Genomic DNA, 24,790 nt, shown 5'->3' on the forward strand with positions numbered 1-24,790 from the left:
TCTGCAAAACACAGTAGAATGTTTTTACTATAAAAAGACTGGAACTAAAGTAGTGCCTAAGATACTTGAGTGTAATACTAACAAAGCTCTACAGTACAGTAACTATTCTCTACTGAACAGTGTCCGGCGCAAAAATTGCACATACGGATTTCGAATTTGATGACGTAACGGCGGCCTTCAGCCATAAACCTTGGACAGGAAGGATGGACGACTGTACTATACTGTACTCATGGTTTACAGTACTGTACTGTACAGTACGTATCGTGGACTGTGAGTACTGTACACTGTACAGTTTCAAGATATTAATAAGAGCACTTCGTTACTATGGCAATATGCCATGATCAATGTTTTTAACTGTAACTTCAACTCAAAATATTCCATCAATCTTGGAATAAATCTATCCATCATCTGGCCTATCAGACAGTGCTTATATCAGTAAATTAGTAAATTTATAAACCACAATAGTAGCCTACGATCTTGCACTTTCAACAAACAAATCTCTTCTATCGTTATATTGGACTAGAACTACAGTCATTGGCAATATTATTCAACTTAGACAGGTATTTCGCTGTAGAGCTCGCACTAGATTAAATGCGGTAGTAATATCCTACTTACTACTAATCAAACGTACACGAATTACTATATTAGAGATAATAACTTTTATGCTACAGTTTAACGTTCATTAAAATAAAATTAATTATTATACGAATATTTATAAATGCGTAATATCCATACTGTAGTATTACACCAGAGAAACATGTGTGCTGTCAATACTATGAAAATGCTCAAAGACTGGGATTCTGGTTCCAAGTCTACTAGAGCTGCAATACTACGATCCTTTATTGCCGATATGAACGATAGGACTGGTCCGGATCTGGAAGCATACTTTTCTGATGCAGCAAGCCTATTCTTGGTTAGGCTTACGGCTTGGTTGAGAATGACGTATCCTTTACTCTATCAATAACCATGCAGTACCTTACGATATTGTTGGCTAGTAAATTAAAATCTCTGCACAACTAATACAAGAACTGACATTATCGTATATCTGGATGAAATCTAATATATAATTATCAATTACGCATTTTATCAATCTAGCTCTACGAAAATCGATATCGCAATAGCCAATTAATGATATATTTGCATATATTTACTTACACATTATCCTCAACATTAAATAAAGTTATATGATAGGAACTTACGTGAAATTGCAATTACAAGCTATCTCCATTTATTTAAGAGCATCTAGCGGGTAACATACTTTCCTCTTCAATGCAAAAATGTTACATTCAATTATTATATAATTTCATAATCAAGCTCAACATAAATCTACTAACTATGCAACCTGCTATCTATCTGTATTTAATATTTAGCCAAAAGTTCTTAATTGAATTTCTTGAAGTTGGAGGAGTTTTAACAACACTAGAAATTCTTGGAGCAAAAGCTACAAAAGAGGTTTCTTGATTTATGCTGGACAATGTTTCCAACGTGTAATATCATTTAGTAATGCTCTTACCTTCTTTAATCTTGTGATTCAATAGAAAGATAAATCACAAGCGCTAAGATTGTTAATTGTAATCTCTAACTACGGAAGAAAATATAAAGAAATTATTTGTGAAAGTTTCGGTAACATAATAAAGCATTTGGAAATGTTTACGATAAATTGGATTGTATAAGTATAGTGACAAATCAGTTATAATTAACTAGGAGTAAGAGCTATCACTGAATGCCTAGCAAAGTCAAAATCAGAAGAAACCCAAGAAAACGCGAAGGCAGTTATGTTGCAATTAGCAGAGGTAACTTTATGACTTTATACCATATAAATCGTCATTTTTATCTTAAATTTTCCAATCACTGATGCGTAAGGCCAATCATCAATTTAGTAAATGTAATAACTCTCAGTATACAGTACTATAACTAAAATCAAGGAATTAATAACTAAAATGATAAACTTAGGGAAATCCACGCTTCCAAAATCAAGTCTACAAAGCTTTCATCGCTCTAATGTCTTCATCGTCCCCTAAAGCACAACAATTATCCGTTCAAGGCCTTAAAGTTGTTCAGGTAAATTCTTTACCATTTAGGCAAATATTAATCAGCTGGAATTCTTACCATTAATTTGATAAACTTATTAAATATCAACAGCAAATTGTGGAAACTGCGAATCCAAATTTGGTACAACCTCTAATTAATTTATTGAAAAGTCTTCATTTAGAAGTTCAATATGAAGGTATGTATCTACTGATACTGATATTTCATTAATGAAATAATTACACACTAAAGACTATACCGAATATTATACATTGTATCCTTATTTTGTCAAATAAATTATTGCCAAACTAGCCAATTACATCATTTAAGCCTAAACATATGTATTTTTGGATCAAAAATTTCTAGTTATGACTTATATACAGCAACTGATGGCATTAGACGTAAGAAACTCCGTACTTATTAATTTAGTAAAGTGCTTAGAAGTGTCAAAGGATGATTCTCTAAAAGGTCTACCCGAAATTTTACACCGTAAGCATACATGTGTACTGCTTACTATTTCACTCTAACACACTTCAGGCATAAATTTGATGTTGACATATACAATTTTCTATTTTATAATTACCCGTGAAACTGTTCATGTAACTTTCAATTTAAAAATCAAGAGAGCGATGTTCTGACTATAAATGGTATGTATAATGGCTTGAAGCCATTATTACGAACAGATTATATGCGGTTTTGTCGCATAGTCGTTTACTTCCATTTTACAGCCAATATCTAGTTCTGAAAGAGTAATTCTACTAGCAGCTTGCGATTCTAATTATATAGTTATTCTTTATTTACTTTGATTGCATGATACTAATGAAAATTTTAATTATAAACGAAGCACCGTTGCCGGTTCATGTTCAGCAAGCAGCAGCAGCAAAAATAATAGGGTAGGCACTAGAATTTAATGTAGATATCTCATTATCCTGCCAATTGTCATACCACAAATCAGAGTGGTTTCTCACTAGTAGAAAAAGTTAATAACCTTCAATATGAATCTGCATTATTTAAAGATATAAAATGATCTATTTTCCATAACAGTGTCTTGAGTAAAGAGTCAAGCGAAGTTAGCAAAGATTTACTTCAGGTAACTAATATACAGTATACCATAACGTAATCCATTATTTAATCTGTATGCTCAAGTTATACAATATTGGGGATATGTATTAATAATAATAACCATTTGGCAACTTCATATCGGTATAGTTAGGGGTAATCCATAATCTACTGATTGCGGCGGGAAATGCTAGTCATCCGGATAGTCAGAGACAAGCAGGAATAGCACTTGAGGTAAGCATAATTTTAACTTTTCATACATTTGCAGTATGTAACTGTTTTATTATGCTAATTTGCATTTTTCTCATCATATTCAATATTTAGCACTTTATTAACACTTACCCAATTGTAAAAGAATATGTCATGAAGGCATTAGGAAGGCCATTTTTCACTGAATTCATGGTAAAATGGCGCAGCCTTTACAACATGATTAAATAATGGCTTTGTTCACAAATATTAGAGTATACACGTACTAACGCTATACGTGTATACTATTATATTCTTACTCAAATTTAGGAACGCCCCGATACTATTTATTCAAGTATGACTTCCATTCAACTAGATGTTTTGACGTCTAACAACGTTGATATTCCGTCAGGTTTGTGCGTTATTCATCCTATAAGTTATCATTTAATTAAAGTAATCCATTGATTCATATATGACATTAACATTAGATATATTTAAAATTCTAAAATTTTAGCCTTAAAATATGCATCGAGGTGAATGGCCTTTCAATCAAACTCAGTTATACCCTGTCATGTTATTAAATACATGTTAGCTTTTTTGTAAATATTTTTACTATCTTGATCTACTGCTCTAAAACTGGTAATATATTACTTATGATAGTACAGTTATATAATAAAATCGTCATTCAATCTAGAAACAGTCGCTTATTTTAAGTAACTAGCAAGTGACATGTAAACACTTGCATTAGATGGTCTATATCTATTTATGGTAGGAATGCTAGCAGAGTTTATTTCACTATCATCTGCTAGCTACGTTTGTTCGTATTGAGACTTAGTCGAAATGTACACGTTTAGTAACTTATTATTTGTTATTTCATGAAGCCAAAGTATTTAAGAAATGTTTTTGAATAGCAGGAGGTTGTAGATTAATAAGAAAGGCTTATTACGTCTCGCTGTAAACTTACGATAATTAGTTTGACTATAATATCCGATAATATATGGCATTGTTTGAATTTTTACGGAAGTTTTTTATTGTACAGTAGCATTAAACACAGTATAAACGTAAGATTTTCATATATCCTTATTTTTACTTGCCCCTCTAGCATAATAATCCGTAATTGATAGGACATTATTTGCAAGTACTCATAAATATTTGGAGTAGGATATTTTAAATATTTTGCATTCTCGGAAAGGCAACGCTACCATTTTGTTATAGCGGAGATGCATAAAAATTAATTAAATCTTTATATTCGTAGTACTCCTATTTGGTTGAAGTCAAATCCATGATTCTAGATGCTGCACAGTACGCTAATTTATCGTTCTGTTTGTTAAAATTAATCGAACTGTATTTTGTACTTTATTATATTCAGGCATATGCTCATTTTCGGCATTAAACGTGAATACTAACCTAAATTGTTAATACTTAAAATGATCTATGGCGTTAGTCAAGAACTTCTAGAAGTCCCGTATTGACCTGGATACTATTATGAACGATATCGTAATGAATCGCAGTACACAAAAGCAGAATCGATTGCGATAATTCTTTATTAGATTTTGTCTCGATATATGAGCGCAAAAAGCGCGGTAAATAAGATTAAAAAGTATAGCATGTCGTGATTATTATCTCAAATGGTCAATACCATCAACAAAGCTGATTATCAATTGATATGTGTTCATATAAATTTCTATAATTGATTAAACGAAGGATTTATGTACAGTAGCAATTTAGCATTATTGACTACCTTTGATACGTACAATATGAGTACAGCAATATAAGTATTACGAATTGCAATGGTCTATAAAGTAAGACCAAGTTGTCTTTATATCGACATATATACATATATATATATGTATGCACGTTGTAAATAGAAAAAATTGGAAATTATTGTTAAAATTTTATAACATGCTGAAGATTACATCGTTATTGATTTAAAGATTCTAATAAATAGCAAAAATCAAAGTGATTGTCATTTATAATATTTCAGACGTCTATAATTTCATCAGTGCATTTTATACTGTCTTTCATTGATACATTACAACAATCATTTAGAGCAAGATCATGAAACGTTAAGTTATCAAACGTATTCTTATAATTATGGAAGTAAGACAAAATATGACTATGAAATCGTGTCATTAGCTACTAAGAGAATTAATTTCGTTATCTATTTTTATTAGCAGCTACTTGAGCATTTTTAAAATATTTCTTGGCGGCAGTCGAGTTTTTTGCTTTCTTCAAACCTATGAAGAAAATTTCAAAACAATCTAATTCTTTAGATCGCTAAAATAATACCAACAAAATAGATATTTTACGGATTATAAGAACTATGGCAAGAGATTAATAACTCCGTAAGCAATGCCATTTATAGAAAGTTAATAACTAAATAAGCAACTTGTTAAATTACTGACCGATACTAAACAGGTTATGATACTGATTGAAATGAACTAAGAGAGTTAATATCCGCAGCCACAAACTGCTTGCTAATTGATATGATACCATGTAAGCAGATTATGTTGCTGATAGAGAATTAATTAAAATAGTTATCATAAAGACAATATATACTGCATTATGCTTCCTAGATATAGATTATGTGGTTTCTAAAAACGATTTATACGGGTGTAGTTTATTCTTATATCCCATTTTCCGGTAGAGTAATCGTATTTAGTACATTTATAAAAATAACAAGGACTATATCAACATTAATGTTACTGAGAATTATCAGTATGAAAATATGCTATGGCTAACAAATATCAGAAATTACCTTGAAATATGTACCCTTGAGTATCTGACTGGATAGACGAATTATTTCTGGTATCAAGAAATCTGCAGCAATCATCGTAAAGTTAGAAATTACGATTACAATATTAAATTTTTCGACTGCTGGTATGATAGATCCCGTTAAAGCTATCATTCAGATGCGTATTTGAATCTTTATACCTTATCTTACTGGTAATTGCTTTAATATATATATATATGTTTATATTTATAAAAGATATCCCTATACTTACGCGATTTTAGTTACAGATATGGAAAGCTCTGCTCTGGGCGATGGACTTCTTGAAGAGCGATTTGATAGTCTACTCGGCGATTTTTTTTCCAAACGATTCGATGTATAAATTGGCGAACTTTGAGCTCGTCGATGAGAGCGAGGGTCCTTAATAGTATTATGGTTTTCAATTGGCCGGTGAAGATTTATTTCCATCGAAGGTAATGCAGGTGAATTTGGCCTTTGCTGGCAAGAAGTATTAGAAGTAAACGGTGCAACAACTGTGCTGCTATGCGCTGGAGCACTTTGTATTCGTTGTTCACGTTCATGAATATAGCTGGTTACTACTGCATTCTGACCAGGGGTGATGTTTTCATCTATATTCTTGTTCCTCTCTAAGTAAATCAGAGTAAATTGGGAAGTATCTATTGATTCATTGCAATACTGCATCTCATAACTTATTATTAGCAAAAGATTTTTAATTTCATTTTTGATCCCTCATGACTTAGTACAAAGCCACATTAACAAATAAACTTGGGAAGTAATGCATTTGCTAATCACTTGCTAGTAAATATGATTAGTGTTTCTGTCAGGTTGTCTATTTCATATAAGGACTAGTTATGAGAATTAAAATGTATACCAACTTTGTTTTGATAATATTTTTCTATTTAAATGTCAATGTAGGGTTTTGTTTATTTCATTCTCATAGATTATTCAGTATATTAATATGATAGCTAAAGTAGCTACTGTATGATATACGAGTTTTTAGTACTTTTTTAGACGCAAATTTTAAATATTGTATTTAAACAGGCAACGCTAGACTACAAAGTAAATTAACTTTAAATTCCATGTAGAAAGATAGACTTTGAAGCTACTTCTATCCAATTTCTGAAATAGCAACGTTGACGCTATAGAAATGACTGACTGCCGCCAAGCCGTTACTTCATATATACGCGGAAAAGATTATATTTAATGTTAATAAGGTCTTTGCATTTTTGCTAACGGAGAGAAACGTTGTCAGTCTTGAAGCTTATAGACATAGTTGATTCCTATTTAGTTTTAATTTGTGGTTAAAACGGAAAGACTTCAATGTTAATAATACGAATACTTCCATTCGGAACCAACAAAGTGTTATTTTGTCTTAGAAATATACTTTACTACGCACTATTTAGCTTTAATTTAATGTCAGTATATATAAGAGACTTGGAAGCATAAATGTTTACGGTTCAATTTTAATCTGAGGTATACGTGAAATATAAAGCTAATACAAGTAAAGTGCTAGAAGTAACACTAAGAAAGTGAAAATCTGTCAAAAGTCAAGTTTATATGATTGATTACAACATAGTTTTAATTTAAAATCTATGTAGAAGACAGAAGCTAGCATCAATGGAATACTTTCATTTAATGCTCACAAAGTTGAATTTTGTCCTATAAAAACGTAGGATATGTGGTAACTTACCCTATACAGTAGTAATCTAATATCTGTATAGGCACTTACACTAACAAACTTTTCAATTGTCATCGTTCAAGTCAGTAAAATAATTATTATAATTGATTATTACCATTTACATTACTGTTTGGTTCAAATACTAAGTCAGTACCGAAGAATAATGAATCTATGACTAGTAGGATATTTCTGCAACATTTATACTAATAAAACGCCACTTTATCGATGCTTGAGCTTAGAAGAAACGTCATTTACTACCATTTAGCTTTAATTTAATTTCTATTTAGTGAATTATAAAATTGATGTTTGTAAGATTTTACTTCGTCATCAACTAAGCCTGAAAGCATAACGGATTACCTTTCAGTTAATTTTAAAGTGTGAGTTGAAGGATTATAAAGTTACTATTAAGAAAATGATTCTGTTAATATTAACAAACTGGCAAACTGTTCAAAGCCAATTTGAGAAATATAATTTGTTATCATACCATCTCGAGATTTTTTTATTGCCGTTTTAGGTCTGGGCCTATTGTAAACATTCAATATTGAGCCAATACCATTTCCTCGAGAATCTGATGAAAGGTCTTTACTCCAGGACGCATTTTCGCTCGAAATAACAACGGAATCACTTTTAATCTTTTTGCTATCCGATAGCTGTCCTATTTCTTCGCTATCTCGGGTCAACAATGTATCATGAATTGCGCTGGCTATACATTCATCAATGATACCGGCACTGATGATTTTTGCTTCTAAATAATCACACAACGTTAAGAGAAGGATAAGATTAGATTAATATTGAAGATGTTACCATTTCGGCCAAATAAGATTATGGCGAGACAAAAGATTCATGGGCTTTGTAGAAAATTAAGCACAATCCAACCTTTATGAAATTGGTCTTGGCTCTCATTCTTATCTTCACGCGGTTGGGACCCATGGTTATTCTTAATCTTTGTAAATAATTGTTGTTTTTCAGTATCGGTATCATTTTTATTTTCTTCTTTTTCTTCTCGAGGAATATCAATGAATTTTAAGGATCCTTTGTGCTGCTTTTCAATTGATTCATAAAAATCTTCTTCTTCCTGATCCATTAATTTACCTTCTTCTAAATTATGCAACCGGTCGTAAACCTGATAGGGTATTAATATAAAACTATTACAATCTCACTTTCTTATAGCTTAAACCGATCATTATCTAAAATTGACTACTATCATTCACCGTGGGCATATTAATGACCATTCTCATTCCTGTCGATATAGATACTGCATTTGTTTCATTATCTTCAGTAGGAATATCTGGACAAATTAAAATCGATCATATTATACCTCGTATCTTATCATTTAAAAGTGAATTCAAATGCTTTCCAAGAGTAAACGTGCTCGTAGCTATTATATGTTGGCATTGGCGCAGAATAGTTGTGCGGTGTTCTACGCGTATATCATTTTGGCTTAACAAAGTTAAAATTATTTGATTAAAGATTCAGCCATACATCGGCATTTTTAACTGCTAATAATTTAGATGAGCTGATAAAAAGGATTTTCTAAATATAATTATAGTTCAGTTATGAATCTTATGGCACTGTAAAAATGAGTAAAAATCAGTTTGAGGTACTAGAATATTTTACGCTCTTCCCCATCTTCGCATACACAATAACTTACGCTTTGATTCAATTTCGCTTTCGCTCCGAAAGTCCACTCTGAATAGAAAATTAATCATTTTATTACTATATGGCACACTTTGGCATGATATCTCGTTATAAAGGTCTTACAAAATTATCATAAATATATTGTACAGTTAATAAGCAAATATAATTTAGTTTATCTCAATAAATAGGTTAGTTTTATAACATCCGTCTGCACTACTGTACTTACGAATCGGATCGAATGTGAACCCAATAGCCTAATGGATTCCATCGAATTGAGCTTAACGTTATATAGCTGTATTTATTGATAGGAGAGGTTGATGCCAGTGAATTTGGTTCTAAGTAATCATGAAGAAAGACTATATTATTGTTTATTCAGTTTTAACAATTACTTTAAATCTTGTAACTAAATCAGTTATATAAAACCTGGTATTTTTATAGATATATAAACTGAACATGTATTGCCATTATCGTTATTTAATATCTTACTATCATTATTTTCCATTGTTAACGAAAATTTGGCCTCATACTTATAATATAAGTTTATTTATTGAGTGCCAATTTTCAAAATTATCAGAATCTCTTACGATATTGATCGAACACTTAAAATTATATGATGATTTGGACTTTAGTAGCGTATCGGTAGTGTATTTTCTATATTTCAACCTTTTTCTCAAGCTTCTTACTATATTACTAATTTAAATAAATGACATTGATAAAATATCTCTAGTACTTACTTCTGCTTGCATTGATAGCAATTAAGGCTAAATTGTCTGATGGAAGACTTATTATCCTTGCAACATACTATGAAATGAAATTAAGAATACTATCAGCTGTCTTCCATTCTCCGAAACCTTAAAACTAGCAAATATATCCGGCATTCTAATTATTATATTCCCCACAGGTATATCTTCAAAATTATTTGAAAATTCAATAAACTAAAGCAGCTAAGGCGTTAAAATATTAACTTATGAACAGAAACCGAGTTTTTAAGCTATTTTACCTGTTTGTCAACGATAATTGGATCACCTACAGCTGTTAATGTAATAAAATTATTGGAATTATAGGCAAAACGGGCTGATCTTCTTATTTAATCAAAAGCTTAATCAACTACTTGAAATACTAAAGTATACCAAAAAACCTTACTTGCTTCCTTTTGTACATGCTTTACATTGGACTTCTGGCCCTTAGCTGATTTACTACGCAATAGCTTAGCTCTGTTGATACTAGATAGAAGAATGAGAGGGGAACATGTTATTCTTAATTCATTATGTTCCATGTAGTGATAAAATACGTAACTTTATTGTATCTATCATAATGTTAGTTTGCTATCTAAGTATTGTATATATAGCATTAGAATGATTTCAATTAAAAATGCACTAAAATTATTAGATATTTCTTACAATTTGGGATTAAGAGCAGGAGAAGAATGAGGTCGTGGTAGGGTTTTAGTTTCCTTTTCCTAAAGTTTCGGAATGCGAGCATTAGTAACTTAATAATTCTAAAATTAATCTATATAATCTTTACCATAACATCTCTGCTACGTCGAAAATTATCGAACCATGAAATAGTATTAACATCTGTCAAAATTAATATAATAGGATTAGCAACATAAAACCAATGTATTAAAGTTTTCTTATCTTAACTCCATAATAATATATTCAAATTTAATGTGATAGTGTTACCATTTTTTCGCATGTATCAAAGTAAATTCGTTGAGATTAGAGAATATACATATATATATTTAGCGCTTAAGACTTTCTTGTATTAGTCTACACAGCAGTACTGTACACTTGAAATTGTTACTAGAATCTTATCGTTTATCATTTCAGTCCATATTTGTCATTTGGTAGTTTTCTATTGGACAGTATAACCAAAGCTAGTAGTTAATTCGCTATTTACCACTTTGAACTTCGGACCGTGAAGATATGTTTGCTAGTAAAGTTTCAGCCAAGACACGGCAAGCAACTTTAACACCAGCCTGCAATATAGTAGATATTTATAAAGCGGTCAAGATATTCACCGAATTGAATATTAATAAATATCGGACTGTAAAGGTTACACTGATAGAGAGAAAAGATATGTTTATGCTATGAAGTTTAGTATTATAAGTAATAACTAGCTTTCATCTGTTGTAAGTATGTATTACCTGATATCCATCTGTATTTGCTATGGCATTAAACATAAGTTTTGGAATATTATAATTTCCGGTTGCAGCAGATATCATAGCTTCAACACCTTGTTTAATTCAGTAGTAATAAAATATTTACTTAAAAATGTACTGTTGATTATAACAGATAAATAGCTAAATCATCAATAACTTTACTCCATCGACATCAGTTTATAAAGCTAATCCTCCTATGTTACGTACCAGGCTCACTCAAGTAACTACATAAAATTTCTGCACTTGGATAAATCATGAGTATAATTTTTTGCGCCATTAGTCGATAGTGAGGTTGAAAGCTAACATAAAAATTGATAAAGGTTTCATTTATTCATTACATCTAAAATAAACTGCAACAAAAAATTAGAATAAAACGGTCAATTATCATGTAAACGAAATACTCGGTCTACCTTGTATGGGTTTGGCGAAGTTTTCTAATTCGACTATGTTTAAAAAACGAACAAAATTATTTGCAAGAAGTTTATGTTCATTAAAATAGTAAATTATATTACTAATCAATTTTATCGATACATTAGATTTAAGTAATTGTAACTATGCCATAGATCTGGAATTGATTTTCCGCTAAACTTAAGATTCATTTAATCATATAATAAATTAATACAGTTAAGCTATGTGCAAATATGGCTTATCGACTTACTACTTGTAGCTTTCTTTCGACATTGTGGATTTTTTATAAATTTCGCCAATTAGATTATATAAGCAAATGAAAAGGTGTTGATTCAAGTGATTGTCCTGAAAAAATTATCTGACATTGATTATAATTGGCAAGGTAATCGAAGTGAAGCAATGCTAGGATTCTAATTAGTCTTTATTATGCTGGACTGCAGACATAAAAAATACCAAAACAAGTGATCTGTTTTGTTCAAAATTTAAATAATCTTTATCTAAATTCTCTCTGCTAAGTTATATAGAATTGCTTAAGTTAGACATTACATATTCGAGCTTGGAGTTCATTTAAAATGTTAATTTAAACTTTGATTTTCCTTAAACTAAAATCGTACAAAAACTTGTGTATTTAAAGTGAAATAATTATAATATCTATCATTTGGTACTAATATTATCAACTCTTCTGACTAAGTATAAGATTGTTTGGACTAAAACCATGTCTATAACGCACTAACAATTATACCGTTATAATCTAGTGAAAGCTCTATATGGGGAATTTAACAACCCAATCACGTATCATGATTATAGGTACATACAGTACATGATTAAACATACCTCATTGCTTTCCAGGTCGATTTGGACGGCTCCAAAGATTACTGATATTAACTGGTTGATTAGATCCGATGATAGATGAAAAAATTTTATAACTTCTATGGATCTATAATAACAGTAAGAACATAACATAATGCATTCGATTTAATACTATAGAATTGGCCAAGGGTTTTCAAGATTTAATATTTCACAATAACGTCATTATTTCGGAAAATACATTTTCTTATTAACTTACGATGAAGACATACAATAATTACAGATGCAATTTATAGGTTATAATGCTCTAAAAGTATCATCTGTAGAAGGTACTTCATCAATTTTTATTCCTAAGATATCTTTTCGTTTACTACAACAACGTATTATCTCAAGATACAGAAGTGAACAAGTTTTTTTTACCCAATTTCTAGTAATTTAGTAGCTTTTAATGTTTCCGTAATAATTTTTGAAGGTAAGTCAAATAGTTGTTTTGCCTGGACGAAGATAGAAAAACATGTCGAAAATCATCAATCTTATCTTGTATAATGGACATAAATGTTCAACTGCTGTACTCGTAAATTATTCTAACTAAATTTGATTTTGGACATGAAAATAGTGGTAAATTGAGTCTTTAGAAATAAAATAGTTTAACTCACAATAAGTAAAAACAATAGTCTGTGGATAAGTTTTCGATATTGACTTCGATACACTAGTAATTCTTCTACGCCTAATAATTCGTAACGATAGTTACGAAATTTCTTCTCCCTATTATGATTTGATAAATTTAGTAAGTAGCGCAGTGATCGAGATAATAAAGTATGGTATTATTCTCATATAAATATATTGTTAGCTAGTCTATTAATTGATGATTATTCTTAGTCAATATTTTATTAATTAAAGGCAAGTTATTATAATTCTACAGTCACATACTTTATTTTTTAAATCATATAACTGAAATATTGCCATATAATGGAAGGATATCGAATTGACATACCCTTTATTAGCTTCGGATGCTAGTTTTACTTCTTGTTCAAAGTTATAAGCTAGATAGATTAGTCTTTTCTCATCGATTTCTAAATTTTAAATTTAAATATAGACGTCAATTATCATTTGTTATTCAAACTTACAATCGTGTTAGAAATGATACACAATAGGCAATGACTAAAAATACGATACCTTGGGTCGGCGTAGCATAGACAGGCATATATTTCATCATATGCATAGCCTAAAGTAGTCGCATATTTTCAATACGAATATTTTTACTGCTTAACAAATATAGAGCTTAAAGGCACAAAGTAATTTTTATAGAGTAATAAAGACTAAAGATTTTACAGTGTGTAAAGATTACTGCATAGCGAATTAAATTATGAACTGACAGTAAATATGTCAGTAACCTCATTTATTCTATATTGTAATGGACGTCACGATCTATTAAATACACATATTTCACTCACCTTTGCCCCATAAATACTAGAGTTTGCCATATCTTTTAAATAAGATGGCACAAAGTAATATGTCTGAGCGAATCTTCTCGTCTAAGGTATCAATCATGAACGATAAAATGTGACATTCAGTAAATACATCAATATAGTGATATACCCTTTCTGTGCATTTATATAAAGCCGTAGCAAAGTTTATGGTGTTTCTATTGGAATGAAAGGTAAATTGCGAATAGTGGATTTTTTACTTTTAATACTTACATAATGAAGCCAGACTATCAAAATAATTAACTAATTAATTACAGAAGAATTTATACGCCATTACTACTAGGGGTTAGTTTTAACTAAGAATTGGATAACTAGAGTTTTATGTTAATGCAAGACTTACAGATTTATGGGTTATATACCTGTCGCCGCTACCAAAATCTGATATCGTTGCAGCAATTACTTTACGTAGATGTCATTTAATACTAACTGATACTTTCTATAGGATTTTATTAAGCTTAACTTTCAGTTTGACTGCATAATTTATGAAATACAATAGAGCTTATTCGTATTACATTGAATTATAATCGGGGAATACCCCATAACATTATCCTTCTACTCTGGAAAGTCACTCATGAAGCCTTTTATTACAGTAGCAGTATTAAAACGGCCTAATTTATAGTTAAGATGAATCTAGCAAAATACACTCATACGGGTAGTCTAGTGGAATTATTACTGTTAAAATATCTAACAGTAACAGCTGAATATACAGTAAAGAATTTAATTTTCTTATTTTAGATTATCTTTTCCTGCTAGTAAATTGGGAAATTTAGAAAAATTTTCTAAATGTGTATTCGGTAAGTGCCATAAGAACAATATAGTTTATAGCGTGATATCTTACCATTGGTCTTTTGGAGTTAGCGGTTTTAAAAAAATTTTCAACTCGTTTCCGCTCATAAGCTAGACAAATTAATAAATTGTTGTTAGCGTTTGAAATTATTTGTAATATACTCGTGTAATTTTCATTCTAAGACAAGAAGAAATAGGCATAACTAAACAATTACTGATAGCTAGATAATATTCGTCATTTTAGCATTTTAAAATATAAAGCAAGCAATATAATAAATCATTAGCTGAGTAATTATACTAGAACATTAAGTTCAATTATTGAGGCTATTAATAACTATATATTTATATATGTCATATTATAGAGAGACAGTAGGGGGAGAGATGAAATTTTAATTGTAAAATTTGATAGTTAGTAGACTGAAAAGTATCTCTTCTACTAAGGAGTTGATATGCATATCAAGCGTCAAATTGAAAATCAGAGTAGGTATGTAATGATCTAAGTTTTCAGAGTGAATTTACATTTGAAAATTCAAAATTATAAATGCTTGTGCTATTGCCAGAGCTTCATGCTAAAACTTACTTTCTCTATAAATTAGCTTATTGGCACATCTCTGAATATATTTTGTTTGCCATATAAAGAATAACTAGTCAGAGTTATTGTAAGATTTAATTATATTATGACAAGGATAGTCTACTAATGTTAATGATATATCAAAAAGATACTAAAATATATGTAGAATTTATAAAGTGAAATATTGATCATATTAGCAGGCTATTTTATTTCGAGCTATTTGGCTTATTTGCTAAAAAATTTCATTAAGGATCACATCAAATACAATTTTGCAGCTTCAATCATTTCAATTATTTAATCTTGCTAGAAAATAGTTATGCATGACAAATAATCAATACTTTACATACATGTCACAAATTTTCCGTCAAGCATCCACATATATGGCAATCCATCAATAACTTGTGCACGATCTGAAAGCGGTTAAAGTAGAACATGTAAGAAAGACATTATTTGTGAAGTACTACTGTTTTCTACGCAGTTTAATGTCAGGAAAGCGATGATAGTGATTCCAAAGATAAATTAAATGTATTGAATTTTAAAATAAATATCAAGTACTTTATGTGAAGGAAGGATAATTAAAAAATTATGTAGTATCTTTGTTATCCATAACGACTAATCCACCACGACTTTGATACTAAGACTAGCAAAATTAGTAATATTTGAAAAGTTATACGTACAATTTGGATCTTTCTCTAATTCTTTATTGCCATAGAGACATAAATCTAAGATATGTACATTGCGTAAATGCTGCAGATCCGTCCAAGATATATTATTATTGGCCAAGTTAATGGTTCCAAGAGAGTAAAAACACCCAAAACCTTCTAAGCATCGAATCTAATAGAACGGAATACGATGTTGCTGATGATAAATTACGTTTATAATAGATGCAGATTTTAAAGGGTGTAAAATCTTTTAATATCCTGTCGATGTCATTGTTGTACAGTATGGTTAAATGAATTAACGATATCGGTAGCTATATGTTAGTAAATCACTTTAAATGGACGTTTAAACGAGTTTATTATAGAAATAAATTATTATCAAAGCAACAACATAAAGGAAAACTCCTTACCCTATTGCAACTTAGATCTATTTTCCAAAGTTCACGACAACGGATAATAGTAGTTAGAATAGCATCAATATCATTTTGGCTGGCAAGGATTGTTTGCAGTTTTGGACAAACAGACAAATTTTCTAGTGATACTGTAACGAATTGTATTGCAAAGAAAGATTAAGCAAGTACGCTATTTTATAGAGTTAAAAACACAATTTTATTGCTATATCTGGGACGTTATCTTAATATTGATGAGTCTAAACAAATTTTATAGTTATAGAGCAGTCCCCTCTTACCTAATTGACGATCCGATAGATCGATATATACAGCATCAACTAAACGACAACCAACTTGTGATCTTAACAACTGAAAAGGAAGTAAAAAAATTAAAATCATTACAATACACTAAATTGATTTTAGTCGTTAATTCGAAATATTTACTGCTACGCTTATAATGTTCGTCGAAAATATGTAGCGTAGACATGATTTACCTGTTTGGTAATCTTCATAATTTAATCATAAATTTTAAGAGCAAACACATATCATTAATAAGTGCATTAGTAACAAAAATTGTGAGACAACTTGCTGATAATTTTATGCTTGAATCGGCGTATTGCTACTTCCACTATTGTTTATTGTCTTTGTCATAGTGACTATTGTTGTGCGATTAAGGTCAATAGCAGATTTTTGGAGTCCTTAATATGTTAAATTAAGACCCATGCCAATGAATAACATAGAGTTGAATAGCATGGGCACTGTCTGTTGCATATTATAATTAGCATTGATTTGTAAACGGACAATTATACGCCAATACACAGTTATTTTACCTTGCTTTAATAGCATTCTAATACTAAGATATATTTACTATGGTTACTAGAGTGGGCACTGATTGCAGACTCATATCTTTACTACTCCATTTTTTGATGACAGTATTCATTTGTTTTCTTAAAAAGTAAAATGGTCAGAATTGCTCATGTCGCCTTCTTATAACGAAAAATTGATATAGTCACGCAACTAGAGATTTTTTGTAATAAGATAGACACGATAATACGTTAATAGCTATCCAGGCTGTGACTTTTTTAACTTTATATTCAAGTGATGATCTAATTATCTTTAAAAATTTTATATATTCGATAGGTAATGGTATCGCATTAGTAATTTATTGTTACTAAAATAGCTATCATCAGCTATGAGAAATAAATAAATAAATTATGTCGCATTATGTTGTGTAATATATGAATAGCGATTGATTAAACACTGCCATACTTATGCATGTTAGCTTCAATCGAACTAAAGTCCAGACTCTTTAATAAAGCTGAAGTGAGATATAGCAGTATCTGATTAAGAGATGAGAATTTTGTATCAAGGGAAATGTAAGAAATAGCTACAACTTAATAATTTGATGATATAGCACGTATAATTTCTTATCTCGACAGTTTAGTAATGAAAATGTAACCTTAAAATTTATGCCAAAAGCACTGTACCATCTTATCCCAAATGTAAAGGAGGTATATTCATCAATGATAGGAAGCCTATCATTAAAAAAGTTATACTATAACTAAGTGAAATTTACTTCCTTAGAGACGTGATTAGCGAAATTATGAGGCTAATTATAATTATTAGAGAACCTGTAACTAATTTTGTGAAGCTGCCGTGCTAAATATTACCCCACTAAAGGTGTACGAATTGTGATTGATATTCTATCTGGTACGTGGAGATGGCACGTCGTTTTACTGGCACAAAAAAACGCGAAGGTATGAACACGTATGCTATAGCAAAATCAAGTGTAAAAAACAGACTGTTTAATGGCTTGTATTTGTACAATTGTACTATGCATGATCATCCATGAACCCATTTCCGGTTACGTAATCGTCTGTTTTACACACAATCATCATTTGCAAGTATTTTATCTTAGTTATGAGTCATGATCTGTCGGCAAGGCGACGTGGTGTTGGACTAGTCTTAATAATTTCAACAGATTACACAATCACGTAGGGTGTAATCACTTAGGGTGATAGGATATTGTTCTTATTCTATTGCCAGCAGCGTAGGCTATAAAACTATGTCGTAAAAAAGTGCAATTTGCTGCCTCCCCGTTGTCCGTACCATAGCACATGAAGATCCTAAAAATATACGCACTACAGGATCTCCAGTCTTCTCCATAAGCACTGAAAAATAAGTATTGATTAAAAATATTATCCATGCGAAATTGGCATAACTCGTTGCTCGCTTATCAGAAATTTTAAAAATCTCAGCAGTTTCTCTTTGAGTGAGTTTAAGCTGTTGTTGTCATAGCTACGACGATTGCAAGCCTCTTACAGAACTATATACTGTAAACTACAGTACAGTACTAAATTGCAGTGAGTGACTACTGTACTGTACACTATCGTACTGTACTGTAGTGTTGCGGGTCCGAAGAAGCCCTGTTTTCTCAACTTTTAAATTAATTTTTCCATCTCAGCCTAGACATACTGTACTCGTAATGGGTATAATAAATCAATAGTACAGTATGTCATCGCCAGCATGAGCCACATATATTGGTAAATTACAGTTAGCGCTTAAAAAAAAGTAGTTTAAAATTGCAGTTCGTGGAAGCAACTAACATACTGTACATACAGTACAGTACTGTACAGTACAATGCTGGTAATACTGTACTGTACTGTACAGTATACTGTACTGTACTGCACACTGTGCACACTACAGTACGCTCGTGATAGCTTATTTTGTACAGTACTGTACAGTACTGTATACAGACCGATAGTACGACGTGACTTTTAAAATTGTTGGAAGCGACCGCACATGTAACAACGACTGATAGTTTGTATTAGGAACTTGAAAGAATAGAATTATTCAATACTACGATATAAAGTAATAAAAATATAAAGAATCTATTGCTCAAGGTTGTACTGATCTGTCTGCATGGAATTTGAGCCAAATTTAAAGACATAATTTAAGACAACGTTATAGCTGAACATCTTTCAACCATTTTAGAGGGTTCACCACGCCCCGGTAATGCTACAGTTGTACAGTACTGTATACAGTGTACAGTACAGTATAGTCTGTAGTGCAACTCTTCACGGCGCTCAGATGGCGGACGGCGGGATACCGAACTTGCAAGAGTTAATCGTGCAGGCCAGGCCAAGCCAAGTTCCATGATACCGTATAGTAACGTACTGTACACTCGTACAGCATCCAGTACAACTGTACATGATAGTTACTGCTAGCTAGGCTCACTGTTACTACTTAACATCCCATAGTAATGCAATATACTGTAGCGGAAAGTCTTCAGGGGAAGGAAGCAGCTTTGCAAATCTTGCACAATTGAACCCGCCAATATTAACTTTCAAGGTGCAAGCAGCATTATGTGCAAGGACCGATCGATGATCTTACCACAGTTATAGGAATCACTTAGCTTTTGCGCTGGAAAAGTATGAGCAACAGTAAGCCAGGAAGCAGCTGCTATTGTGGTGAAGAGATCTCGTTGGAGCGTGCTCATCAGTAAATACGCCTAAATTAATAATGATTGTGTTGGCTTTTATAGGATTAGCCTTGTAATCATTTGTAGGCTATGTATACTATTCGTCTTGCATACTCTGATGATGTATAGGTATACAGGATATGTTATACACTACGTTAGTAGCTAAAAATATTATTTATCTTCATCATTTTTGTAGGAATAGCTTAAGATGTAAAGTATGCGTGAGTTGGTTCCATCTCGGTAAGTACTACAGTAAACGTTAGAACTGAAAGCTTGTGTGAACTATACAACTAGGAGTGACATAATTAATCGAGCTAAAGCTAAAAATTTATTCCGACGTAAGAAATGATAGTTACTGTATCGTACAGATTAAAAATGACTAGTGCTTTACAGAAAAAAAATATCAAATACTGAATACTGATAACTCGTAATAGGGTTTATGACGTAACTTTGTAATCAGCCTAATATTCGGTAAAACAATCGGTAAAATAACCGACACATACTGAATACACTATTACTCTGCATAAATTGTGCACCTACCACTAACGTTGTGGTTCTGACTCATGGCTCTGATAAATATAATTATCAATTGTAATGGATTTTGAAATTGATGATGACAATTTGATCGTGTCTAGCCTGTCTAAAAGATAAACCACCAACGGATTTGGACAACGATATATTTTTTGAGTTGATATGTCGGAATTGTGATCCTGATGGTGTCGAAAAGTTTATCCGATTGCCTATGAACTGGTATTTATAGTAAAATGTCTCATGCATTGGCTATCTGTAGACTCTATTTATTAATAAATTTTATATCAGATAAAGTTAACTACGATTATAAATTAAATTCTAGGCTGCAGGTTGTGCATTTAACTGTATATAACTTAAGTCGCGCTGGTAATAGTCGCCATGGCTACTTCAGATGGCGCGAAGATATCTGCGGTTTTATTAATAAACATTGGGATACGCTAATGGCTCATAGGTGAGCAGAAATTTTTTCATAGACTAATTCTGTATCTGTCTATCAAATAAGCGATAGGCTATCCAAATCGATTAATATAATATACAGTATGTGTATCCAAATTATAGAGTAAGACAATTGTTATCATACTGTGCTATAAACTAAAAATAAATTAAAGATAGACTTGCTCTTGATTAAAATATTGCTAAATTTTCGAATTTTATTCAGCGTGCATGCCTAATTACATATTATGTATAATCGTCATGATTAGAAAACGCACTGCATCGTGGCATAGCACTGTTGCTGGAGTATTATCTCTTAACTGCCCTCAAAAATTTATTTCCGGAACTCGAGAATTTAATGAGCCAGGATGGTGGACTTTAGCTAATAAAGAACCTCCAACAATTGACGTAGATTCACTTGATGCTATGAGTAAACAATTACTTTTTAATACTCTATATTAACTATTCGTGATTATATGGCATAATAGTACGTTAATCTTTGATGCTATTAGTCTATTTTATCAGTTATTCTACCCTTGCTAAGTTTGATAATTGCATTAATACAGTATTACAGTTGATTCAAGTTTATTTAAAAAAAGCGATCTACATGCTGTTATGTTAATTCAACAGCCTGCGGTAACTGAGGAGTTTAGTCTTTCCGGTCAGGAATATTTTCGTGCGATAGTAAATACTGTATAGTCAACTGAAGATTCGATAGTTAACTGCAGGAAATGTTATGATGTACTGTTGGTAATACAGTAGTATTATTTATGTATTGTATTATTGATTTCTGTGACAGGATGAATAACTGCATTAAATACCACTATATGAATAGTGATTAAAGATTTTTCCATAATGGAATATTTTTTTGTAAATTTAGGTAATAGCTTACAAAATAAGAAAAGAAGAAATTCAACAGTATCATCGTCTGATGATGGATTAGAATTAAGACCACGAAAAATAAGAAAAAGTGATCAACTTAATAGCTCAAATAACCTTAATCATCATGCGGATGAAAAAATGGTTAGTATTAATTATAGATATATAGTAACTACAAATGATCAGTTTACAGTACTGTAAGTTGATAGATTTTTAAAGTGGTAAATAGTAACCATAGTACGTTATATGTGCAATGACTTGAATCCTCGTGTAGGAGGAGACTGTTGATTTCTCTAATGTTAGCAGTTCGCAAAATGAGAAATGGCTAAACGAACGTGACATCACTGTCGATGGTAAATTCGACTTCTGTATTGTAATAACAGATTTATACTTAAACGTTTTTTGATTAAATTACATTTATAATCACTTTACGAAGTATGCATATATCGAATTGCCTAAAGTACTGTACTTATATAATATTTTAGAAACATTACCTGAAACTATCATGGCTGAAGAAGATCCTGGAACTAATGATGAAAGTAACATTATAAAAATAATTATCGTTACGATAATCTTTAGTTAGAAATCAAGGACACATTTCAATTGATATTAATGTTGACTTAATACTGCCAATAGGCAACTCACAAAGAACGAATTCACTGATGTCAACAAATACTAGACAGCCTGCTGGAAAAACTGTTAAATCCCAAAATAGTTCTCTTGATATGCGAAAACCAAAGTAATATACGATTTATGTAAAATGATGGAATAACCTGAACAACACTTGTCGGTCTTACCAAATACGTTAAGGGTAACTTACTGTAATATTTGTATATGAACAAAGGTTAACTTCACTCAGGCCACATGAAGAGAGAAAATTATTAAAGTCGTTAAGTATTTACCTACCATTAGTGAAAGAAAATCCGAAACTTTGCAGAATTTATAATAAGTTACTCCTTCGCCAGGTATTGTTCAGTCCTAGTGATTAATATCATAATCTTAATCTTATACTTTGTCCCTTTATTTGATTGGCTTTACTTCAACGGTACTATTATTGCAGGTTAAACGTGATAAAGGATTACCAGTGTTCGATTTGGACAGTTGCATGCTTAACTATGCCTGTAATGTCAATAGGTGTAGCACAACTGCTGACTGCGACACCATTGTATCGGTACGTTATATAACAGTAGAATCAACGTTGTGTGTCGTGAGCAAGAAATAATAAAGAATATTCTGTACGGTCTCTACGATGTGAAGTACAGTTTATACACGCTTGCAGGTGGCAATGTGTTAATAGATCTTATTCTGCAACTAGGTACCAGACGTTAAACCTTTCAGATTAAAACAAAAGCGTAACGGAGGAACGTCTTGGAATGAGGTTATAGGCGCAGCTGTTTCTTATAAAATGATCTATGAAACTGATTTGAACTGTAACGTAAAACACAACTAGCTACTTTTAATGTAATAAATATTCTCCATTACTTTAAATTTACCCCGACATACAGTTAATATCAAATGACCCGTCTATTGGAATATCTTCTACGAATACTGTCAAATCTAATATACTTGACAGATTTCAGGTAATCTGATATTCGTTGCTCTTACTGGTATAGTTTTATTTTTATATACCGTACTTGATTATGCATGCAGTGAATTGACTACGACTACGACATGTTAAATGATGGGTAGATCGCATAACTTGATCTAGATTGAGTTATATTCTATTTATATTTTGAAGGTTAAAAAACATCAAAAAGCTTTTCATCAAGTAAAGCCTCAATCTTTTCTTCAATACTTGGTTGGATCGAATTACGAATCTTCTACTCATTCCATTTGTAGTCCATATACCGCTAGGTATACTTCTTTAAAAGTACAACTTGAAAAGATAAAATTCTTATGTAATCAATCTATCCTTTCTCAAGGGTACTGAAGCCATTTATATGGAGAGATTACTCCTCAACTCCTCTGAAGCTCCAATTATTACAAGAAATAACTTCCTATCATCATAAAAGGTAACAAACATCAGCATGCTAGTGAATTTTCTTTTTCCCTAACTCCTACACGATCTGACTTAATAACTTAGTAGCTACTTTAGAAAATGCTATTAACTTTAGTTAATGCCTAAAATTGATTTATTGATTTATACTTGCAATATAGGAATCAAGATCAAAATTCTTCCGATTCCAATAGTATTTTTACTCCTGCTCCCATTGATTACTGTTATGTTAGACCTCATCATATTCCGATTGTGAATAGTTTGTGTCGAGAATTTTTTTGGCCTGGAATAGATTGTACGTCAATGGCTTACGTATAATAATTGTAATTTTAAGATTGAGAATCAGAAATGAGTATCGAAATGAATACACAGCATCTCATTACGTCTTTCGTATTTCGGCAGTGTCAGAATGTTTAGAGTATCCGGATTTTAGTGTTGTAGCTCTTTATCGGTAAATATAAATAAACTATTTTCAGTAGAACAATTGTATACTATGTTCGTATTACATTATTTTTGATAAAATATTACAGGGACCTTCGATTTTCTTTTGCTTTTAGGAGGCTTATTGTAGGCTTTGCATTTATGACACCGGATGTGAAATATCATGAAGCTTACGTCTCATTTATTTTCGTGCATCCCGATTGGCGAAGAGCTGGTATTGCAACATTTATGTTGTACCACCTGGTTCAGGTTGGTATAGGAGCGTACGTTATTGTGATATTTAAGGATCCTGGCATGATCGCTTTAATATGAGTTTTGATATTGCATAATATGGTATAACAAATCATGATTAAAATTAGCCCTCCACGTTTATTGATTTTTCTCAAAGTAGCAGTTTTACATGTATTGAAATATATACATC

General features: G+C 31.3%; 4 protein-coding genes across 4 annotated transcripts; 2 read left to right on the forward strand and 2 right to left on the reverse strand.

The window, feature by feature from the left end:
• Window positions 1-757: 757 nt before the first annotated feature.
• On the forward strand, window positions 758-3,810 carry TRIADDRAFT_57847 (uncharacterized protein; the record flags this gene model as incomplete). The annotated part of the gene is made up of 12 exons (XM_002113889.1): window positions 758-942; window positions 1,371-1,452; window positions 1,539-1,623; window positions 1,705-1,793; window positions 1,954-2,061; window positions 2,143-2,227; window positions 2,873-2,921; window positions 3,073-3,118; window positions 3,238-3,321; window positions 3,412-3,489; window positions 3,604-3,685; window positions 3,788-3,810. 12 exons carry the CDS (start codon window positions 758-760, stop codon window positions 3,808-3,810), a joined length of 996 nt encoding a protein of 331 aa, XP_002113925.1.
• A 4,297-nt stretch (window positions 3,811-8,107) lies between these two features.
• On the reverse strand, window positions 8,108-14,201 carry TRIADDRAFT_57848 (uncharacterized protein; the record flags this gene model as incomplete). Its single annotated transcript, XM_002114210.1, has 21 exons — window positions 8,108-8,448; window positions 8,580-8,826; window positions 8,915-8,991; window positions 9,022-9,123; window positions 9,355-9,392; window positions 9,568-9,676; window positions 10,076-10,142; window positions 10,342-10,373; window positions 10,485-10,564; window positions 10,742-10,800; window positions 10,866-10,918; window positions 11,241-11,319; window positions 11,488-11,576; window positions 11,710-11,801; window positions 12,161-12,255; window positions 12,745-12,847; window positions 13,138-13,211; window positions 13,374-13,482; window positions 13,712-13,790; window positions 13,894-13,942; window positions 14,172-14,201. 21 exons carry the CDS (start codon window positions 14,199-14,201, stop codon window positions 8,108-8,110), a joined length of 2,004 nt encoding a protein of 667 aa, XP_002114246.1.
• Window positions 14,202-14,823: 622 nt separating this feature from the next.
• Window positions 14,824-17,121, reverse strand: TRIADDRAFT_57849 (uncharacterized protein; the record flags this gene model as incomplete). The annotated part of the gene is made up of 6 exons (XM_002114211.1): window positions 14,824-14,901; window positions 15,043-15,101; window positions 15,571-15,634; window positions 16,631-16,761; window positions 16,909-16,978; window positions 17,104-17,121. The coding sequence occupies 6 exons, from the start codon at window positions 17,119-17,121 to the stop codon at window positions 14,824-14,826; spliced, it is 420 nt and encodes a 139-aa protein (XP_002114247.1).
• A 6,594-nt stretch (window positions 17,122-23,715) lies between these two features.
• On the forward strand, window positions 23,716-24,681 carry TRIADDRAFT_28067 (uncharacterized protein; the record flags this gene model as incomplete). The annotated part of the gene is made up of 5 exons (XM_002113890.1): window positions 23,716-23,786; window positions 23,855-23,944; window positions 24,123-24,223; window positions 24,331-24,379; window positions 24,486-24,681. Coding segments are annotated over 5 exons (507 nt in total), but the record flags the coding sequence as incomplete, so codon positions are not given.
• Between the last annotated feature and the right edge of the window lie 109 nt (window positions 24,682-24,790).

Source organism: Trichoplax adhaerens, genomic scaffold, assembly GCF_000150275.1.
Source record: "Trichoplax adhaerens TRIADscaffold_7 genomic scaffold, whole genome shotgun sequence".
NCBI lineage: Eukaryota > Metazoa > Placozoa > Uniplacotomia > Trichoplacea > Trichoplacidae > Trichoplax > Trichoplax adhaerens.